The sequence below is a fragment of the Hemitrygon akajei genome, chromosome 9, assembly GCF_048418815.1.
Source record: "Hemitrygon akajei chromosome 9, sHemAka1.3, whole genome shotgun sequence".
Classification (NCBI taxonomy): Eukaryota; Metazoa; Chordata; class Chondrichthyes; order Myliobatiformes; family Dasyatidae; genus Hemitrygon; species Hemitrygon akajei.
This window is the reverse complement of record NC_133132.1, coordinates 18,567,313-18,586,030: the sequence shown is the minus strand read 5'-3', so window position 1 is coordinate 18,586,030 and position 18,718 is coordinate 18,567,313. Positions and strand designations below refer to the sequence as shown.

The 18,718-nt window shown below is 43.7% G+C and overlaps 2 protein-coding genes across 2 annotated transcripts in view; both read right to left on the bottom strand.

The window, feature by feature from the left end:
• LOC140732891 (uncharacterized) overlaps positions 1–18,718 on the bottom strand; it is a 795,520-nt gene that overhangs the window by 450,956 nt on the left and 325,846 nt on the right. The gene's annotated exons all lie outside the window — the stretch shown is intronic.
• Positions 15,472–18,718, bottom strand: part of LOC140732635 (uncharacterized) — a 41,258-nt gene continuing 38,011 nt past the window's right edge. Inside the window, exon 9 of the mRNA XM_073055331.1 lies at positions 15,472–15,493. Coding sequence (XP_072911432.1) covers positions 15,472–15,493 — 22 coding nt within the window. The remainder of the gene's footprint in view (positions 15,494–18,718) is intronic.

Genomic DNA, 18,718 nt, shown 5'->3' with positions numbered 1-18,718 from the left:
AGGTGTCTGTAACGGCGTAATATAATACATTCCACAGTACTGATAACTATGAAGCAACGCGTCGGTTGTGTTAATGGATCAGCAATTACTTCATTGTGTTGTCCATCAACTGCTTCACCTTCAGTCATACCGCAGATATTTATTAAAAATCCACAGGTTTTACACTGCAACATGGAACTCCTCTCATTTGCTGAATTGTTACTACCAAAATATGGTTTTATTGTTCCACCTAACTCAGACAACCGTTCAAATACAAATGCAGACAATCGATTCCTTTAATCTCAACGAGCTGTGTAAACACAATATTCCCAGATACAGTTCAGTGCTACAAGACCAAAGGCACAGAGACAACATCACGTCATTGAAGACAAACATCTGGAAGATCGCTGCCTAACCCGTTGAATTCCAGAGATATTGGACGATTCGCTAAATTCCTGCAGCAGTTTGTTTTCGATCCAGATCCCAGAATCCACGTTCCCGCTGCTTCCATTCCATTCCTGAAATGCGGAACGCAGGGACTGGGCAGGTGACAGTGGAAAGCAGCGGCAGAAACAATCACAACATTGGAATTAAACTTCAGTCTCCAGCAACAGCTTACCTGGAATTCCAAAGGTTGAAATAAAAGGATAGTAAACTTCTTGTATCCGCCGAATGACTGGAAACTCCATTTCAGTGAGAATCCGTGACTTCAGTTACTCCGGAATTCACAGCACCGGCAGACGCTCTCAGCTGATGCGTTCAAAACTGTCTTGATTTATACAGACACTCGGTCTTCAGAGATATGGTTGTAACCCTGATTAACTTTCTTTGTTACAGTTATTTGAACAAACACTTTAATTCAACACCATTTTCTCTGACGTAAATATTCGGCCGATTCAAGCCAGGCCTATCAATATTCCCTCAGCAGTGACTCACCTGGTGGAAATAATGCCGGGGTTCTAATGACAAACAATGAGCTTTGTCACTTAGTAGCCGCATCTCACGTTTTTGTTGGCTAAATTTTCATCAGTGAACAGCCTTTAGAATTCTCGGTAAGGCACAGTGTCATCTGCCTCTGTGGTTTCCATTTAGAACCGTCCCTCAGTCCCTCAATTCCCTCTTGGCCACACACACACACACACACACACACACACACACACACACACACACACACACACACACACACACACACACACACACACACACACACACACACACACACACACACACACACACACACACACACACACCGACTGTGCTTTGTCACAGCGCATCCACATTTACTGAGCTCCAGCATTTTGTGATGTTACTGATGTAATAGTCGACCATGAGCATCTCAAATCTGACGGTGGCCGAACGAGAATTGAGAAGAAATATTTCAATCTTCAAAGGAATGAGCAGACCGGTTAAATAATACAAATGGTAGTCTCAAATGGGAACTGAACCGATGCAGGATGGATCGGACTGAATGGCAAGCGTCAGATATAAGTTTAGATGTGTGTGTGTGTGTGTGTGTGTGTGTGTGTGTGTGTGTGTGTGTGTGTGTGTGTGTGTGTGTGTGTGTGTGTGTGTGTGTGTGTGTGTGTGTGTGTGTGTGTGTGAGAGAGAGAGAGAGAGGCAGACAGACAGATAGATTGGCACCGACACTGTTTTCACACAGCCGACTGACATTTGCCTCTCCCGCACAGCTCAGCACGTCACGGAAACCTGCCTCCCCACCGTGGGCTCTGCCTTTACTTCTCTTGTCTTAATAAAGCAGCCAGTATGATCAAGGGCACACCCATCCCATTCCAAAGCCTAATAACACATGACATCTGGCTCAAGGTCAGCTTCTACCCATTGTTATGAGGACAATGAATCTGTACAATAATGTTATGATGATCTAAGAATATTCTCTAGTATGAGAAGGACTGGGCCTCAATCTGCTGGATGAGGATCTTGCACCTTATTGTCCCCCTGCCGGTGGTGAAGTGGCATCCGCACCGGTATTCGAGGCGAATGGTTATATTAGAATACAACCAGCTTCTTGCAAAGCATAAAGATGCTAAAGAAACGCTCTCTCCGTCCACATCTCTCTGATAGCACAGGGAAATGTTTTTGCGTCTGGATTTTTTTCACCTTAAGTGTGTTTCTGCGATCGTTAGAGCCTGCAATTGACTGTTTCGGAGATCGTTTGGGCCATCTGGCACTTTGCTTGCTCCGAGAAGATTCTGGGACCGGCTCGTTTGAGAAGAAACTCCGAGGCGTGTCGGGAGCCAATGTTCGACTCCGTATTGCCGTTTAACGTGTCCATTGGCTCGGCACAAACTTGGCTTGTTCGCGAACTCTGCTATCGCCACGTGGCTGAGCGATAGGAAAACTGCCTTCCATAAGGAACACACGTCTCGGGTCGGTATGATTTGGGTTCAACCAAACAGGAAAGTTTGAATGTTATGACGAGGGACCATTAACTCTGGTGACTGCCTAGTAAATCCTGTTCAATGCACAGCTGCTGTTCGCCCGGAAATAACAGACTGTATACTGGCATAAAATTACAAAGGAAATATATTTACTAATATTTCAACTTTAACAAAAATTTAGCAGAAAATAAATGGACCATTACAGTTAAACCAGTGTGAATATGCACATAAACGCTGGAGCTCTTTCCGTGGTAGGGGTTGTATCGCTTTTCTGAGATACTCAATGTTAATCACAAGTCAAAGGGAGAACTTTCGAAGAATGGCCCGAATAAACTGGATAGCTCAGAATTATTGGCAATTCCACCTTGAAATTATTCGTCTGCACAAAGCGCTCCTCGCAGTGGTGTCTGCCCTTCAGGCGGGGGCAAACGTCTTCCCTTGTGCCCTTCTCCACACCCGAAACGAGACTGCTGCCCTGAAATCTGATCCCGCCCGGCTCTTTCCAAACTTTCATAGCATCCACTGGGCGCAATGTTACAACATGATCCAAAATGAACTCAATTGGCTGACACAACATTCCTAAGTTCGGCAAATGGCTCCTTTTATTTAGCCGAAGACAAAACACTAGTCTGTGAAGCTTAACTACAAGACATACTGCGTTTGCAGGGTCAAAAATGCTAAAATAAAAATAACTCACAGCATAGCAGTAGAAGTACAATAAAACAAGGTCTTAACCAGGGCATTACACTACTAACTACTCCGGCTATTTGAACGAGGATCATTTCCATTGTATTGATCTCACCACTGCCTCAGGAGCCACAACGACATACGACATGAAACATGCTGATAGCCAAACATGTCAGCACCATCCCAGGTATCGTCCACAGCTGGTGTCATTTGCCTGCTTTTGTCCATAACTCTCTAAACATTTTCTATCATGTACAAATATTTCAATCGTTATAATTGAACCCGGCTGTATTATTTCTTCTGGCAACTTCAAGGTTGATCATTCCAGATCATTCAACGTCAGTTCCAATAGAAAAGTTCAAAGAGGAATGAAATAATTGTTAAACCGGATGCACCACACACACACACACACACACACACACACACACACACACACACACACACACACACACACACACACACACACACACAAAATAACAAGATAAAAAAAACACAAGATTAAAAAAACACAGAAGATGAAACATACCATATGTAGATAGATTAATTACACCAAACAACAAATATTTTTGGAAGCGCTTCCTTCGTATTTCTTCGTGTTTCTTTATGTTAGTCCGTTTGAAGCTGATTTGCGCAGAAGAAGCCCGAATGGGAATGCAGGAAATGAAGCTTTAGCGACATAATACACTTCATGGTTTGGTATACATGAATCACGTTGTCCACCATCTACACGACGTTTGGTGCCCTGTAGTTGCCTAGCAAATTTAAAACCATAAGACCATAATATAAAAGATCAGAAGTAGGCTATTCGGCCCAACGAGTCTACGCCGCCATTCAATCATGGGCTGATCCAATTCTTCCAGTCATCCCCACTCCCTGCTTATATCCCATCCAATTTGATGCCCTGGCTAATCAAGAACCTATCTATCTCTGCCATGAATATACCAATTGGGTATAAATACCACCAGACTAGACATGACCAGGCATCATCCCTGATGAAGATGGCAGTTGTTCTTATCGAAAAGTCGGTTCAAATCGACAACTGCTCCCGACTGTAACGCCAATAAAGTTTTGTTTGTCATATTCGCCATGAAAGCTCCAGATCCTCTTAAGAGGGGTTAATTCAAATAGTTTTTTTTCACTGATGCCAGGTGAGTCCCGACCTAGAGCTCATAGGTTCAGGCTGAAAGGTGGAATATTTAAGGGGAACCTGAGAAGGAACGTCTTCACACATACGGTCGTGCGAATGTGGAATGAGCTGCCAGAGGAACAGGCGACTGCAAGTTGAATTTCAACAGTCAAGGCAGGATTCACTGAGTGAATGGCCAGGAAGGAGAAGGAGGATTATGGCCTGGTTCGGGTCGATGAGGTTAGGAACAAAAACTGTTAGGCACGGAGTAGATGGGACAATGGGCCTGTTTCTGCGCTGCAGTGCTCTATCATTCAATGATACAAAGGTTGGTGATCAGCAGATAGTGCTGAAGACTCTATGTAACAATAGGACATTGATATAATGCAGAACTAAGCTGAAAAGAGGCAGATGCGAGTCAATCCGTAAATTCACTTTGTAAGTCCAAACTTGAAGGCAGAAACGGTGTTAATGGTGATTATTGAGAGAGATCTCAAGAGTACAATGCAAGAGTGGTTAAGAAGGTATATTTATGACTTTAAGTATTTGGTAGATTGAATTCAAATTCATGAGGTAACGTAGCAGGTCTGTAAATATCTGGTTAGACCACATTTGAAATTGTCACGATTTCCGCTGGAAATATCGAAACCTAGTTGCATAGGAAAGACAAGACTCCAATGTAGAGATGGCGATAACATTTTATTCACAATAATTCCCAAAGAACATCGGCAGCTAGGTCAAGCAACGGTGCCAGAAGTAATTCGGCTTCTGCTTAAATAATAGAAGTGACAGAATCGCTGAGCCTACAAAAATAGACTTAACAATGGGCACCAGAAGACCAACAGGAAACGAGTCCCGTGAGAAAAACACAAGGAACTCTGAACAGCAATTAACCAATTAGCTGCTCTAAAAACGTCGGCGCCCAATGCTCACCGGCTCCCCCAACAGGCTCTGAGAACTCATTACAGGAACACCGTGTTCATTTCGTTTTGACTTATTATTGGAAGAATGTGAAAGCTTTAGAAGATGCAGACGAAAATTACCAGAGACGTGCCTTGATTAGACAGAGTGGCTCACGATGATAGGCTGAGTGCGTTAGGGCTTTTCCTTTTGGAGAGGAGGACAAGTGGTGACTTGACAGACGTATACAAGATTATTAGAGGCAAAAACAGTTGCAGACTGTTCCCCAGAGCAAACGTGGCTAATTCAAGGGGAATTACAGGGTGGTGAGGGATCCAGGGGTTTTACCTTTATGCACCAGGCGGTTTGCGATTCAGAGGTTTTAAATTTACACACGGGGGTGGCAGATGTGTGGCACACAATGTTCAGGGTAGTGCAGAGGAATGTATATCAGATACATTTATAAGACTCAGATGGGCACCAGTTTAAAATAACAATGGAGGGCTATGTGGACTGGAAGAGCTAAGATTAATTTTAGAGTGGGTTAAAAGGGTGGCACAACATTGTGGGCTGAGTAGCCTGCATTGTGCTGTACTCCTCAATGCTCTGTGATCCAGAAAGAAGCCATCCCAGTATATAAACAGAATGTTAATGGTGTCTGACATCCCTGACTTTATTGGACGGGGCAGTGAGCACAAGATCAATGGACACCCTTTGCAGCTTCATGGAAGATTGTTGGGCCGCAACTGGAGTAGTGTGTGCAATTCTGGTCACCATTTCAGAGTCGGGACGCTGTGAAGAGATACAGGTAATATTTACCAGGATGCTGTCTGTCCTAATGTTTATGAGCAGAAATTAGACGTTGAACAATCATGGGTTCTCATTGGAAGCCGAAGACTGGGGGGTAAGTTATTAGAAATTAGTAACATTATGGGGCATTGATACTGTGGTCTGGGGCTCCCAAATTTTATTGTTAATGGCCAATTCCATTAAGCAAGGAGTCCGCAGACATGCAAGAAGTAAGAGGTCGAGATCAAAAGGGATGGGTGGGGCGTTTTCTCCGTCCATTTTCCCCAGTAATCAATGTAACCTAAGACCATCCTCACTATCAAGACCAGCATATTTTGTGTTATCTTCAATCTGCTTAGATTGGTTTCCTTTGTCAAAAAGTTATCTGGGAATACACATAGATAAATAAGCATAATATCACTGCTCCAGTAAAGCAGGAACACTTGTATATTATCAGATACAGAAACAATTACCCACTCACATGGGAATATCATGAATGTGTCTTTCATTGCTAGGTTTTATACCATAAGACAAAGGAGCAGAAGTCGGCCATTCGGCCCATCGAGTCTGCTCCGCCATTTCATCATGAGCTGATCCAATCTCCCCTTTAGTCCCATTCCCCCGCCTTCTCACCATAATCTTTGATGCCTTGGCTACTTAGATTCGTATCAATCTCTGCCTTAAATACACCCAATGACCCGGCCTCCACTGCCGCCCGTGGCAACAAATTCCACAGATTCACCACCCTCTGGCTAAAAATTTTTTTTCGCATCTCAGTTCTGAATGGGCGCCCTGCAATCTTTAAGTCATGTCCTCTCGTACTAGACTCCTCCACCATGGGAAACAACTTTGCCACATCCACTCTGTCCATGCCTTTCAATATGCAAAATGTTTCTATGAGGTCCTCATAGAAGCTCATTCTTCTAAACTCCAAGGAGTACAGTCCAAGAGCGGTCAAACGTTCCTCATATGTTAACTCTCTCATTTCCAGAATCATTACAGTGAATCTTCTCTGAACCCTCTCCAATGTCAGCACACCCTTTCTTAAATAAGTAGCCCAAAACTGCACACAGTATTCCAAGTGACGTCTTACCAGTGCCTTGTAGAGCATCAACATCACATCCCTGCTCCTATACTCTATTCCTCTAGAAATGAATGCCAACATTGCATTCGCGTTCTTCACCACCGATTCAACCTGGAGGTTAACCTCAAGGGTATCCTGCATGAGGACTCCCAAGTCCCGTTGCATCTCAGAACTTTGAATTCTCTCCCCATTTAAACAATAGTCTGCCTGTTTATTTCTTCTACCAAAGTGCATGACTGTACACTTTCCGACATTTTAATTCATTTGCCACTTCTTTGCCCATTCCCCCAATCTATCCAAGTCTCTCTGCATTCCCACGCACTCAATCATTGACAACTAATAGGCAATGGCAGAATGGAAACAATGCCCTTGAACATAAAATCCTGTAAAAAGTAGAGAATACAGCCCAGTTCATCAGGGACAAAGATCTCTGAACTATTCAACACATCTACATGAAGGGTTATCACAGGAAGGCAGCATCCATTATCAGGAACCCCCAACACCTCTCTCCTCACTGCTGCCATCAAGATGGTTGTGCAGGAGCCTCAGATCTCACACCACCATATTGAGAAAGTTACTGCCACTCGACCATTAGGTTCTTAATCCAAAGGGGTAACTTCACTAATTCCCAGCCAACTGGTTCACTTCAAGAACTCTTCATCTCATGTTCTCAGTATTTAGTGCCTAATTATTATTATTATTTCTTCTTTTCATATTTGCAGTTTGATGCCCACTGAACTCTGATTGAACGCCTTAGTGGGGCGGTCTTCCATTGATTCTGTTCTGATTATTATTCTGTAGATTTATTGAGTGTGCTTGGAAGAAAATGAATCTCACGATTGCCTATAGTTACGTATACGTGCTTTAATAATAAAATTTAGTTCGAAGTTTGAAAAGAGTAATTTGCTTATCAATAAATTCAGAAAATGCAGAAGGATGTCTCTATGGATAATTATGCATTTTTGCTTAGAAATTTCCACCCACCACCATTCCAGATTCACCAGCACAAAATTTCCCCACCACCACCACAGCTACCAATATATTGGATGCAGAGATAGAGATATATTGGATGCATGACTGTAATCCTCTTCTTCCTGCGTTCTCTGTTCCATTTAACCTTTCTTACTTGGACAGGACGTACTTGCAAAGGGTCTGCTCTCTCAGCATCTTACGTACCTGTGGAAAAGGGCAGTCCGATGATGCAGAATGTGGGAAGAAACATGGTTAATTTGAACTGTCACACAAGAGGAAATCTGCACATGCTGCAAATCCAAACAACACACACACACTATGCTGGAGGAACTCAGTGGGCCAGGTAATATCTATGGACAAGAGTACAGTCGATGATTTGGCTCGAGACCCTTGAGCACGATGTATCTATCATCAAGGATGCCCACCATTCAGACCATGCTCTCTTCTTGCTGCAGCAATTGAGCAGGAGATACAGGAGTCTGAGGTCTCACACCACCAGGATAAGGACAGTTATTATCCTTCAACCATCAGTCTGCTGAACCAACGTAGATAACTTCACTCACCTCAGTACTAAACTGATTCTACAACCTGTAGACTTACTTTCACTGACTCCACAGCTCATGTTTTCAATATTATATACTGATCTATCTCTCTACAGTGCCCCCTAAACGTATTCAGCCCTCAACCCTTTTTCACATAAATGAGTACGTATTACAACCAGTGGTTTTGGTCAATTTAACTGCGTATTTTCAGAATTGGAAAGCATGAACATCAACATGGATACTGCCTGGTCTGCTGTGTTCTCCCAGCATTTTGTGTGCAAATCACACTGTCAGGTTCATAACCCTTTGTTAGACAACAGAATGCTCCCCTCTACCCATCATTATCCACAGAAATCCATTACTTAACACCATGGGAATCCCTGTCCTTCACAACAAGAACCACATTCTCAAAACACTGGAAGATTTCATCTCTTCCAAATCAGACCATTCATGTGTCTCATTAATCGCCAACCAACCAATCCCCTTCCAACACACCAGAGAACAGCACCTCTTCACAGCTCATGGAAACCACCCTGTGTGGGCACCAGGGGAAGCATTTTCACCATCACAGCAGGGGTCTTGTTTTCCAAACCAACGAGGTCACTCACTCTGCGTGCAAGGCTATCTTTTTCTTGAAAGACAGTCCCTGCTCCAAAGCAAAAATAGCTTCTTCCTACAAAATATGCATTCCACTTTCACTTGATTGGGGATCAAGCCAATTATTCAGATCCCTCCCCCCAGGAAAAAAAGAAACAGACGCATGGATTGTATGCTGCAACTCCAAAAAGAAAGCTAGAGAACACTTTCAACTCCCTCCATATAGGGTATTCCATAAGCCCCCTCAAAACAAGCCAAATTCCTTTGTCACACATCAGAAAAATAACTAACCATATTACAGACAGCCTTTCGCATTGCAATATATTCCCATCTCTTAAACAGAGCAAAGTATTTCTCTCCCAAACCACACCTCTTTCCCAGCCAGTTCCAACAAAGGTTCCTTGAGATGAAGCATAAAATCTGGTTCTTCTGCCGAGTGCTGCTTGTACTGAATGGTGTTCCCAGCCTATTTTGTGCGCATTCTTCACCCATCCTCCTATACCACTGGAAGGACAAAAATGGAACTGATGGAATTCCCACCTACCTCCCACGTATAACTGCATATTCCATTTCACAAAACAAGTGGAATTGCTACTTCCTTTACACAAGTGAGGAGATAATCTTCATTCCAAAGCTGAGGGAAAAGGTTCAACTCATACCATAGAATGCCTTCTATTCTTCAAACCAGGGGAAACTGATCTATTCAAAGCGAAGGGAAAACTATGTCATCGAACAAAGGAATGGTCAGTGACCACCACCACCACCGAACTCTGGTAACTGAAGCTGAGTGGCGATATCAGTCATTGGGAAATGTGATGGGAAACACTATGGTATCTGGAAATGATGGAGCAGGGATGACTGAGGAATGGCTAATTATGAAATGTAGGGTGGTTAAACCACAATGATGATAAACTGAAGTAATATCGGTCGTGGAAGTTAAGTAATTTTAACACAACAACAAATTAAGAGTAACATCTGTACCTCCAGAGTAGGGCAGGCAACATTCCCTGAGAAGCAGTGGGGTTGACTGGTTACTGGGCATTCTCTGCGATTGGCAGACTGAATGAGCAACAAGTTTAAAATAATTTGTAGAAAATACAAAGGCTAGATGGATAATCATACAATTTTATCATCGAGTTCCCACCATCATCCCAGATTCCCCATCACCAGCAACCCCACCCATTATCCAGTAATATACTGAGCGTAATTCAGGAACCAGAGTATCAATTCCTTTCCCTCCCCCTGCATTCTCTATTCTGTGTAACCTTTGCACTTGGACAAGACATACTTGATCTCTCGGCTTCTCACCTATTGAATAGGGCAGACGATGGTGAAGGACAGATAAAGGAACATAGTGAGACAGCACTGTGTGGGAATGATGTCTCAGACCAGGACAGAAGAGGCCCCCTCACAGCTCCCCCATCTCCCACAGAATCCATCACTGGACATCAAGAGATTGCTTCTCCTTCACACCAAGAATAACACCCACTAAACGGTTGGAGAATCCCATTCCTTCTGCATCAGACAATTCACATTCCATATAAATCAACAAGTATCACTACCCCTAGCAATCACCTTTAAGCACATTGGATGTCATCCTTCACTCAAAGTAAATGGAAATATCCGTGTGTGGACACCAGGGCAATCATCTTCCCCAAAACACTCAAGTAACTCCTCTTTCAAAACAATGAAGATCCAACACATGCAGGAGATTCACCTTCCTCCAAACCGTGACAGTCTCTACACAACAGTACAGATAATCCTTCCATAAGGATTTCCATCTCAGACTACTTATTCCAACTCTTGCCTCTCCTCCCCCAAATAAAATGGAATACTACCCACAACCTGCAAAGTAACCTGGGAATTCCTTCCACCTCTTTCAGTCCAGATCAGGGGTTCCTAACTTTCAGTCCACAGTACCTGGAGTAATGGCAAGGTTCCATGGGATAAAAACCCCTGGTCATCGTTATGTCTCTCCATGACCATGATTGTTCAATAATTCAAAATCTGACAACATAGAATCTGAAATTCGTACTCTTTTCAAACATGCACAACTACAAATAAATGAATGACAGAAAACGTGAGAACCTGAAAGCCCCCATCCCTCCCTTACATAAGCAGCAGCAAAAGCATCAACACTCCCCTCTCCCCCCTCCCCACATTTGCTTCAGCAAAAACATCAACACCCCACCACCCCCACCCCCACCATGCAAACAACACAAACTTTTCTACAGAAGTGCTTTGCCATCGCCTTCTTCTGGGCAGTGTTGTTAAAAGATGGGTGATGCCAGACATTATTGATAAACTTTAGATTTTGTCCGTCTGGAGTTGCATGATCAGGATATGTGATCTGCACCAGCTGCTCATACGACCATTCATCACCTGCAATCATGGTTTCTCATGACCCTGAACACAGGGCTTAAGCAGGTGTTACACCTTATCCAAGGGTGACCAGCAGGCTAATAGAGGCAAACAGCAGCCTAACACCTCACTTGGTAGAGATGCATCTCCAAACTGCCTCCCAAAGTTGATTGCACTAATCCCTCAAACCAGTTAAAGCCCTTTACCGACAACAGAAATCTCAATTGTATCTGGCAATGGAAGAGAAAGGCTGGTTGGGGAAGTAATAACTATGAAAAGGTGGGTCAGTCAGCCCACGGTGATAGAGAGTTTAAGTAGGTTTGATTGTGGTAGGGAAAGAAAGTTAACTACAAATGGCAATTTGGGAGTAGCAACTGCCCTTCGTATACAATGAGAAACAGTGGTCACCATGCATGAGAGGGGAAAATTCAGGCTCACTGCGATGCGGTGGTACAACCACAGCTATATTTCTCAGAATTTTCAAACCTGAATGAATGTGCAATAAATGTCTCACCAGACGGAGATAATCCTCGGAGCTTCCCTGGCTGTTCTGTCCAACATATAACACTTGGACCGTGTTAATCATCTTCTCACATTCCTCCTTCGTTGGGAGCCGTTTGACTAGAAGATCGAAGCATTTTTGAGTCATATTTCCACCCAGCCTGTCCCAGAGGCAGCAACACCCACATTTATGGGGATTGTGAAGGTAAAATCAGAAACCACGTTGCCAGAGGATGTAGCACATCATGATCTGCACTTATTTGCAAAGGGGGCTCTCCAGGGTCAGAAGGTTGAGTGGGCGGGGATGGATGACAATTGCTAGAGACAGGTGACAGGAAGGGTTCTCACCTGAGTTTAATTTGAATGCAACTAGTGGGATTAAGTGATCTTCACAGATGAGATGTATGGACTGTCACAGAAAGATGCAGTTTGAAGTGTGTGGAGTAAAGGGTGGGGACATACAGTGAGAAGGTATAGAGACCATCAGAGAGCAAGGGTGATGGTGAAGCACAGAAGCTATAGACTGAGGAAATGTAAGCAGAGCATGTGCTGTGATATTTACACAAGGAATACAATAGTTTCAGAGGGGTTCCTCCAACAATGGGCTAATATGGCATTTGTTCCTGCATTCTGTGGGAGGACCACACATGATGTCATTGGGCACAAACTCTGACTGAGGATTCTCCACCAAACAAACATCAACCCAACCCCCCACACACTGTCACAATATATGTGAGCACGTTTGTTTCTCTTGGGCAGAGGATGTTTCTGGAATTGGTGTTCGAGTTGATGACTCGCTGTGTCTTTCACCTTTGAAAGTCAGCAGATGCAGACAAGAAAGCAAAGAACAAACAAAATATATCAGAGTGAGACTGGTGTTGGAGGAACGGAGGATTTCCAACAGCTGTGAAATTGCTTTCCCAAATCAAATTGCTTTCCCAAACAACTGTTACTGCCTTCAATATGAAACAGAGTGAACTTCCAGGATGCAGAATTCCTTTCAGTAATCCTCACCACCACTACACAAGCTTGCAGACCCTTTTGGTGCAGTGGCCATATCCAGGCCAGGTTCTCCAGTCACAGCTCTCTGGAAATCGCATGCTGTGTCTATGTGCAGGTCAGTAGCAAGTGAAATAAGTGGAGAAGAGTAGGAACCACCAGAGAGATTGGAGGTGACATCATGTGCAGATACGTCAGTGATCGATCAGTGTCAACCAGGTTACAATTTCAACCTGAGATACACAATACAGTTGTGCCATTCACACATCCATCTTCACTTCACTCTACTCTTTCACCTTGCATCCCATCACTCAGTGCTCACTGTCCATCGCCATTTCCCAAGGCACCAAGTCCCTCTCACTTCTCACCTACTCCACAGTTATCACTTCTTAGGATTCACTCTATCTTACTCTGAAGAGTCACTCCAACTATCACTCCCCTCGCCCTGTCTCATTTCCTTCTGAGTCACTCTACCCATTATTGAGATACTCCATCCCATGGCTGGTCACACAATTCCTCCATCCTTCATCACCTTTCACATCATTCTTTATTGCAACCTCTGCTGGCGATCCTGCCATCTCGACTTGCTCCACTAGGCATTCTTTCCTCTGTCTCCATTAGTGTTCCCCTCCAGACCCAGTTACCCAATCTTCTCTTTCTAACACCAACACTGCCTCAACACTATGAGCCTAGCAAAACCAGCCCTATTCATCAGTTCATGATAGAATCTACAACATATTCTCATATATCTTTTTATTATTATTTGGATAGTTTGACTTCTTTTGCACATTGGTTGCTCGTCAGAATTTGTTATTTATGGCGTTCCATAAGTTTGATTATAGCTCTTTATTTTCCAGTAAATGTCAGCAGGAAAAAGAATCTTAAGGTGCACACGTATTCACTTTAATAATGACTTTACTTGAATTTTGAACCTCTCCTCATCCTATTTATTACTCCACGATACAACCTTTCCAAAAGGACCTAACATTGCTTCACACCTCCAGCATTCTCCAACACTCAAGTCCTTCAATGACCTCAAATGCAGCAACACATCGAATTCTGCTCATTACTGGAACATGGTGTGCCACTGATGTCACCATCTTTCACGTATCCTTCATTTCCCATGCTCCGTATACAGCCTGCTCCCGAGTCTCCATCATTCTCCAGTGATAACCCAATCAGTTTCCTATCCTGGCATCTCCTAGCCCTCAGCTACCCGATCAGAATTCCTTCCATTTGATAAACTTATCCAAAACCAGTGATATCTTGACACACCTATCACTTGGTGTTCATGCTTCTGACCACATTGTCATTCATGAACCTACTGTTGCTTACCATTGTTGACTGTCTGCTCAATCACCCAGCTTCGAATAAATCCTGAAGGGATTTGAACCATTCCCACGGACTACTTAAATGTCATTGTCCATTAAATCCCAGGTTTCTGCCCTTGTATTCTGGCTACCACTCCATCTCACTGGCTCCATGAGCTCAACCTTTGACCAACGTGCTTACTAACCACCGTGGAAATGGGCACTACCATTTTGAGTGATCTAAGATAGCGCTGAAATGTGGCAGAGAGGGGAAAGATGAAAAACTGATATAATTCACCCCTACTTTACTGGATGCCCAGCAGGTGATTTAATCAATGAGACATTCTTGGTCAGAGTGGGAGAGACAGAATGAACCCCACAGGCACATGGTTTGGTACCTTTGGGTGTGTCTCCCGCTGGGACAGATGATGGTTCCTGGGTGTGTTCTCCAGTTGATGAATCGCCGGCTTCATCACTTGTGGATTTTTTGATATCTGGAATAAAACAACAGAGAGTGGGGAGTGTGGACTCTAGGAAAAGGCATCAGTCTGGGACAGACATCTGGGGAGCAGAGGACTTGATCCAAGCAGAAATTAACATGATTCCTCTACCTTCTTATCTTTCCCTCCCAAACAATTGATAACCCCTTTCTTCCGATTCAGGATGAGTTTCATAGAGAAATGTGGGACACAATAATCCCCACTAATGACACCTGAGCTTGAACTCCCCGCTGTTTACATGGACAGTTGCAGAGCAGGTTCTTTCCATCCATTCTTGCAATTTCTGCCATACATCATGGCATGATTCCCATCTAATATTCCTTATTCCTCTCCTCTTGATATTAGCTGAGGGGAAATTTTGAATGTCTTTTACCTGAGGATGTTCCTCTTGTTGGATTAAGGGATGGTTCCTGCAAGTTCTCACTAGTCGCTGTTCTTTTTGGACATCTATTTGTGGAACTTTCAAGGTCTGAAATTAATGGACAGACACGGGAGAGTGTTAGATATATATCATAAGGCTTGGAACATTCACCAAACTTGTTTCCCCAGAACCCCCTCCACAGATTGTCATTCTGCCTCATCCTCCCAGTCTTGGCACAAATTAACAATGGAGTGATGCTGTGCAAAACCCTACTCTTCATTGATCGCAAACACTGAAACCTGAGGTTTCATGCCCCGGTGAGGTGCTGATCAACCTTGGACTAATTGTGGTTCCATCTCATTTCTTAATAAAATTTGACAGTTGATCTGGAAAAGAAGAAAGAAAGAACAGGAAATTTAAAGGAGTAAAAACAAGTTGAACAGATTCTAAGGGTAGAATTTGACTTCAGAGAAGAAGGATTATATTCATCAACAAGTGGTGTCTAATCTGGCAACACAACAACACGTAGGCCTTGAATACAAGTCATGCCCCACTTCCCTGTCTCCTGTCATTCATCTCAATATATCTATCCCTCACAACTGACAACTTGACTATTAAAGTTGTTCCTTGACTATTAAAATTCTTCCTGAATTATTCAAATTTCTCTCCTCAGTCCTGCACCTCGGCATTCACTTCCTTCAGTTATTTTACTCCCACCCATCTCCTATCTCTCCTCATTAGTATCCATCCCTCACATCCTATCACTTGGTCCATTGTTCCTGAATCAGTCAAATTCCTCTTTACAGTTCTGTACATTGTCATTTCGATGCTCTGAATTCACTTCCGTCAGTCACTTCACCTGGTTCACGCCACAGACCTGTCATCGCTCCTCCATAGGAACTTGGGGGAGGCTATTTTTCTACAGACGCTACAGCTGACACGTGCTTATGAATGTGGACAAAGTCACAGGATGTTAATATTTTGTACGGTCGGTTCCTAAGAGAACCCGGATCTGTTTTAAAATAGGTGAGTGTAAAAGAGGAGATATTGAGCTAGTTTGAGATAGGATAAGACTACAGCAAGCACCAAAACCAGCCTTCCATCATTCAAGAAATGCCCGTCACACCCCGTCATGTAAGGTTATAGAGCACTTACCCAGCCACCAGTTGCTGCATTCCGCATCCGCCTCCCATGAGAGGTCCACTGAGCTGACCCAAGTCATCCCATCCAGACGACCCCAACCTTTCCAACAGATGTTGGAACCCTCCTTGAAAGTTCCCTCCATTCCCACTCTGAGTCACTCCTTCCCTATACGTAAGACACTCCAGAATAAAAGTTGGATGCAACATCCAGGGATACTCAGATCTGACTCTGTCTGCTGCAGTCACTCTATTATCCACAACATCAGTACATTCATTAAACTTCATGTTTACCTCAATCTACAACACTACGTTCAGCCTGCTCACCCAAGTAGCATGCCCAGTGTCACAGCTGCTCATGGTGAACCTGAATATTTGTGTCCATCCCCATCATGCAACGCTCCAGTTACTCTATCAGTCCTCTCCCATCCCTGCATCCGTCACTCCTGCATTCAATCATCACACTCTTTCCTTTCATATGTCACTCTCCCCTTATTCCCTCCCTCAACCTATTGCTTCCTTCCTCACCCCTCTTTCCTCAGTCACCCCATCACCATTTTGATCCTCTTCCACCACTCTCTACTCTGTCACCCTCTCCCTCGGTCACTTCGTCACCCCACTCCTTTGGTCAGTCTCTCACCATTCTCCACTCAATCCCATGCACTTCTCAATTCTGGTTCAATCTCTCAGAAGAGGATTTCAGAGAGGAGTCTTTATAAAACAAATCCACACAACTGATACCTGAGCATGTATCTGGGTCCGTGATCGTAGACAAATCATTGCCTGACTCAGGTGTTGTCCCCTCAGGTTGGGGAGTTGGTACAGACGCTGGATCTGTAATAAACAGGGGTCCATGTTGGGAACAGAGAATTGACCACCCAGTTGGGACATAATTAAACTGAAGAGAACAACCGACAATAAAAACAGAACTGCAGGTGCCGTGAATCTAATACTGAAGCAGAAAACACAGGAATGCTCGGTTGGTCTGTCTGCATCCGTCAGAAAAAGAACAGAATCAACATTTCAGGTTCAAGGTCATATGTCAACAGTGATTGTCACCAGACTGATAAACTTGCCATTATCAATGTGTCCTCATTCTCCAAGCACAGCGCACTCCTTGAGTTATTACAAGACATTCACCTTCCTCACTTATCACTTTCCACATCTCTCCATCCAACATTCCTACTCTGAAGATGGATGGCATTAATCCCAACACCAGGAAAGAATTAATGATGAGAATTAATCTAAGGGAATTGGGGGTGCAGGAATTCACATTAAAAGGGTTACTGGGCATGGGTGAGAGAGCACAGGTCAGGGTACTTTTAGCTTTCTTAAGGGATGGAGGTTTTTTTTTTATAGGATATGAGGGATAAGCAGGAATAGGGTACTAGGATGGCTAAAGAAGGAAGGATAAAGTGTAGATTGGGGGTGTGTGCGTGTGTGTATGCATGTGCGTGTGCACGTGTGGATTTAGAATGTAAATCTATCGTCTGATCCACACCCTGGAGCAGAAGGTGGTTGTAATGCACCATTAAGCTGGTGCCAACCGCCGTAAAACATGAAAGAAGGAACACCAGGAAAGGCAGATATATTAAGCCGGCAGTACAGAGCTCCCCTGTGGCTACTCCCTCAAGAGCAAATTGTTTTGATACTGTTGAAGAAGCTGATCTTTCAAGGAAAACCAGCAGCAGCAGAGAATTCAGTGGTTCCAGCTGACCGGGGAAGGGTGAATGTGATCATCATCATCATCCCGTGCTCTGCTTTATGACATGGGCTATGATGATCTCTGTGAACATGATTGTTCTTGGCTTTTATTTTCTGCAGAGGTGGTTTGCCATTGCCTTCTTCTGAGCAGAGTCTTTACAAGATGGGTGGTCACAGCCATTATCCATACTCTTCAGAGATTGTTCGCCTGGTGTCAGTGGTTGCATAACCAGGATTTGTAATGTGTACCAGCTGATCATACGACCATCCACCATCTGCTCCCAGGGCTTTTTATGGGAAAATCAGGTAGTTGCAGGATCCCAAGAGAGGGAATTTTTAGAATGCCGATGACATGGATTTTTGTAGCAGCTTGTGTTTGAGTCCACAAAGGAAAAAACAATTCTGAAGTGGGTATTGTGTAATTACACTGATTTAATTAGGGAGCTTAAGGTAAAGAACCCTTTGGAGGCAGTGACCATAATATGCTGGAATTCACTCTTCAATTCCAGAGGCAGTCGCAAAAATGTATGATCATTACAGTTGAGTAAAGAGAATTCCAAAGGCATGAGAGAGGAGACAGCTGAATTTCATTGGAAGGGAACATTAGCAGGGATGATGGCAGAACAGCAATGCTGTGGTTTCTGGGAGCAATTCAGAAGTCACAGGGAAGATCTGTCCTAAAGAAATAGTGGCACTCTATAGGGAGGATGATGTAACTGTGACTGAGAAGAGAAATTAAAGGAAAAAAGGAGACCATATATTACAACA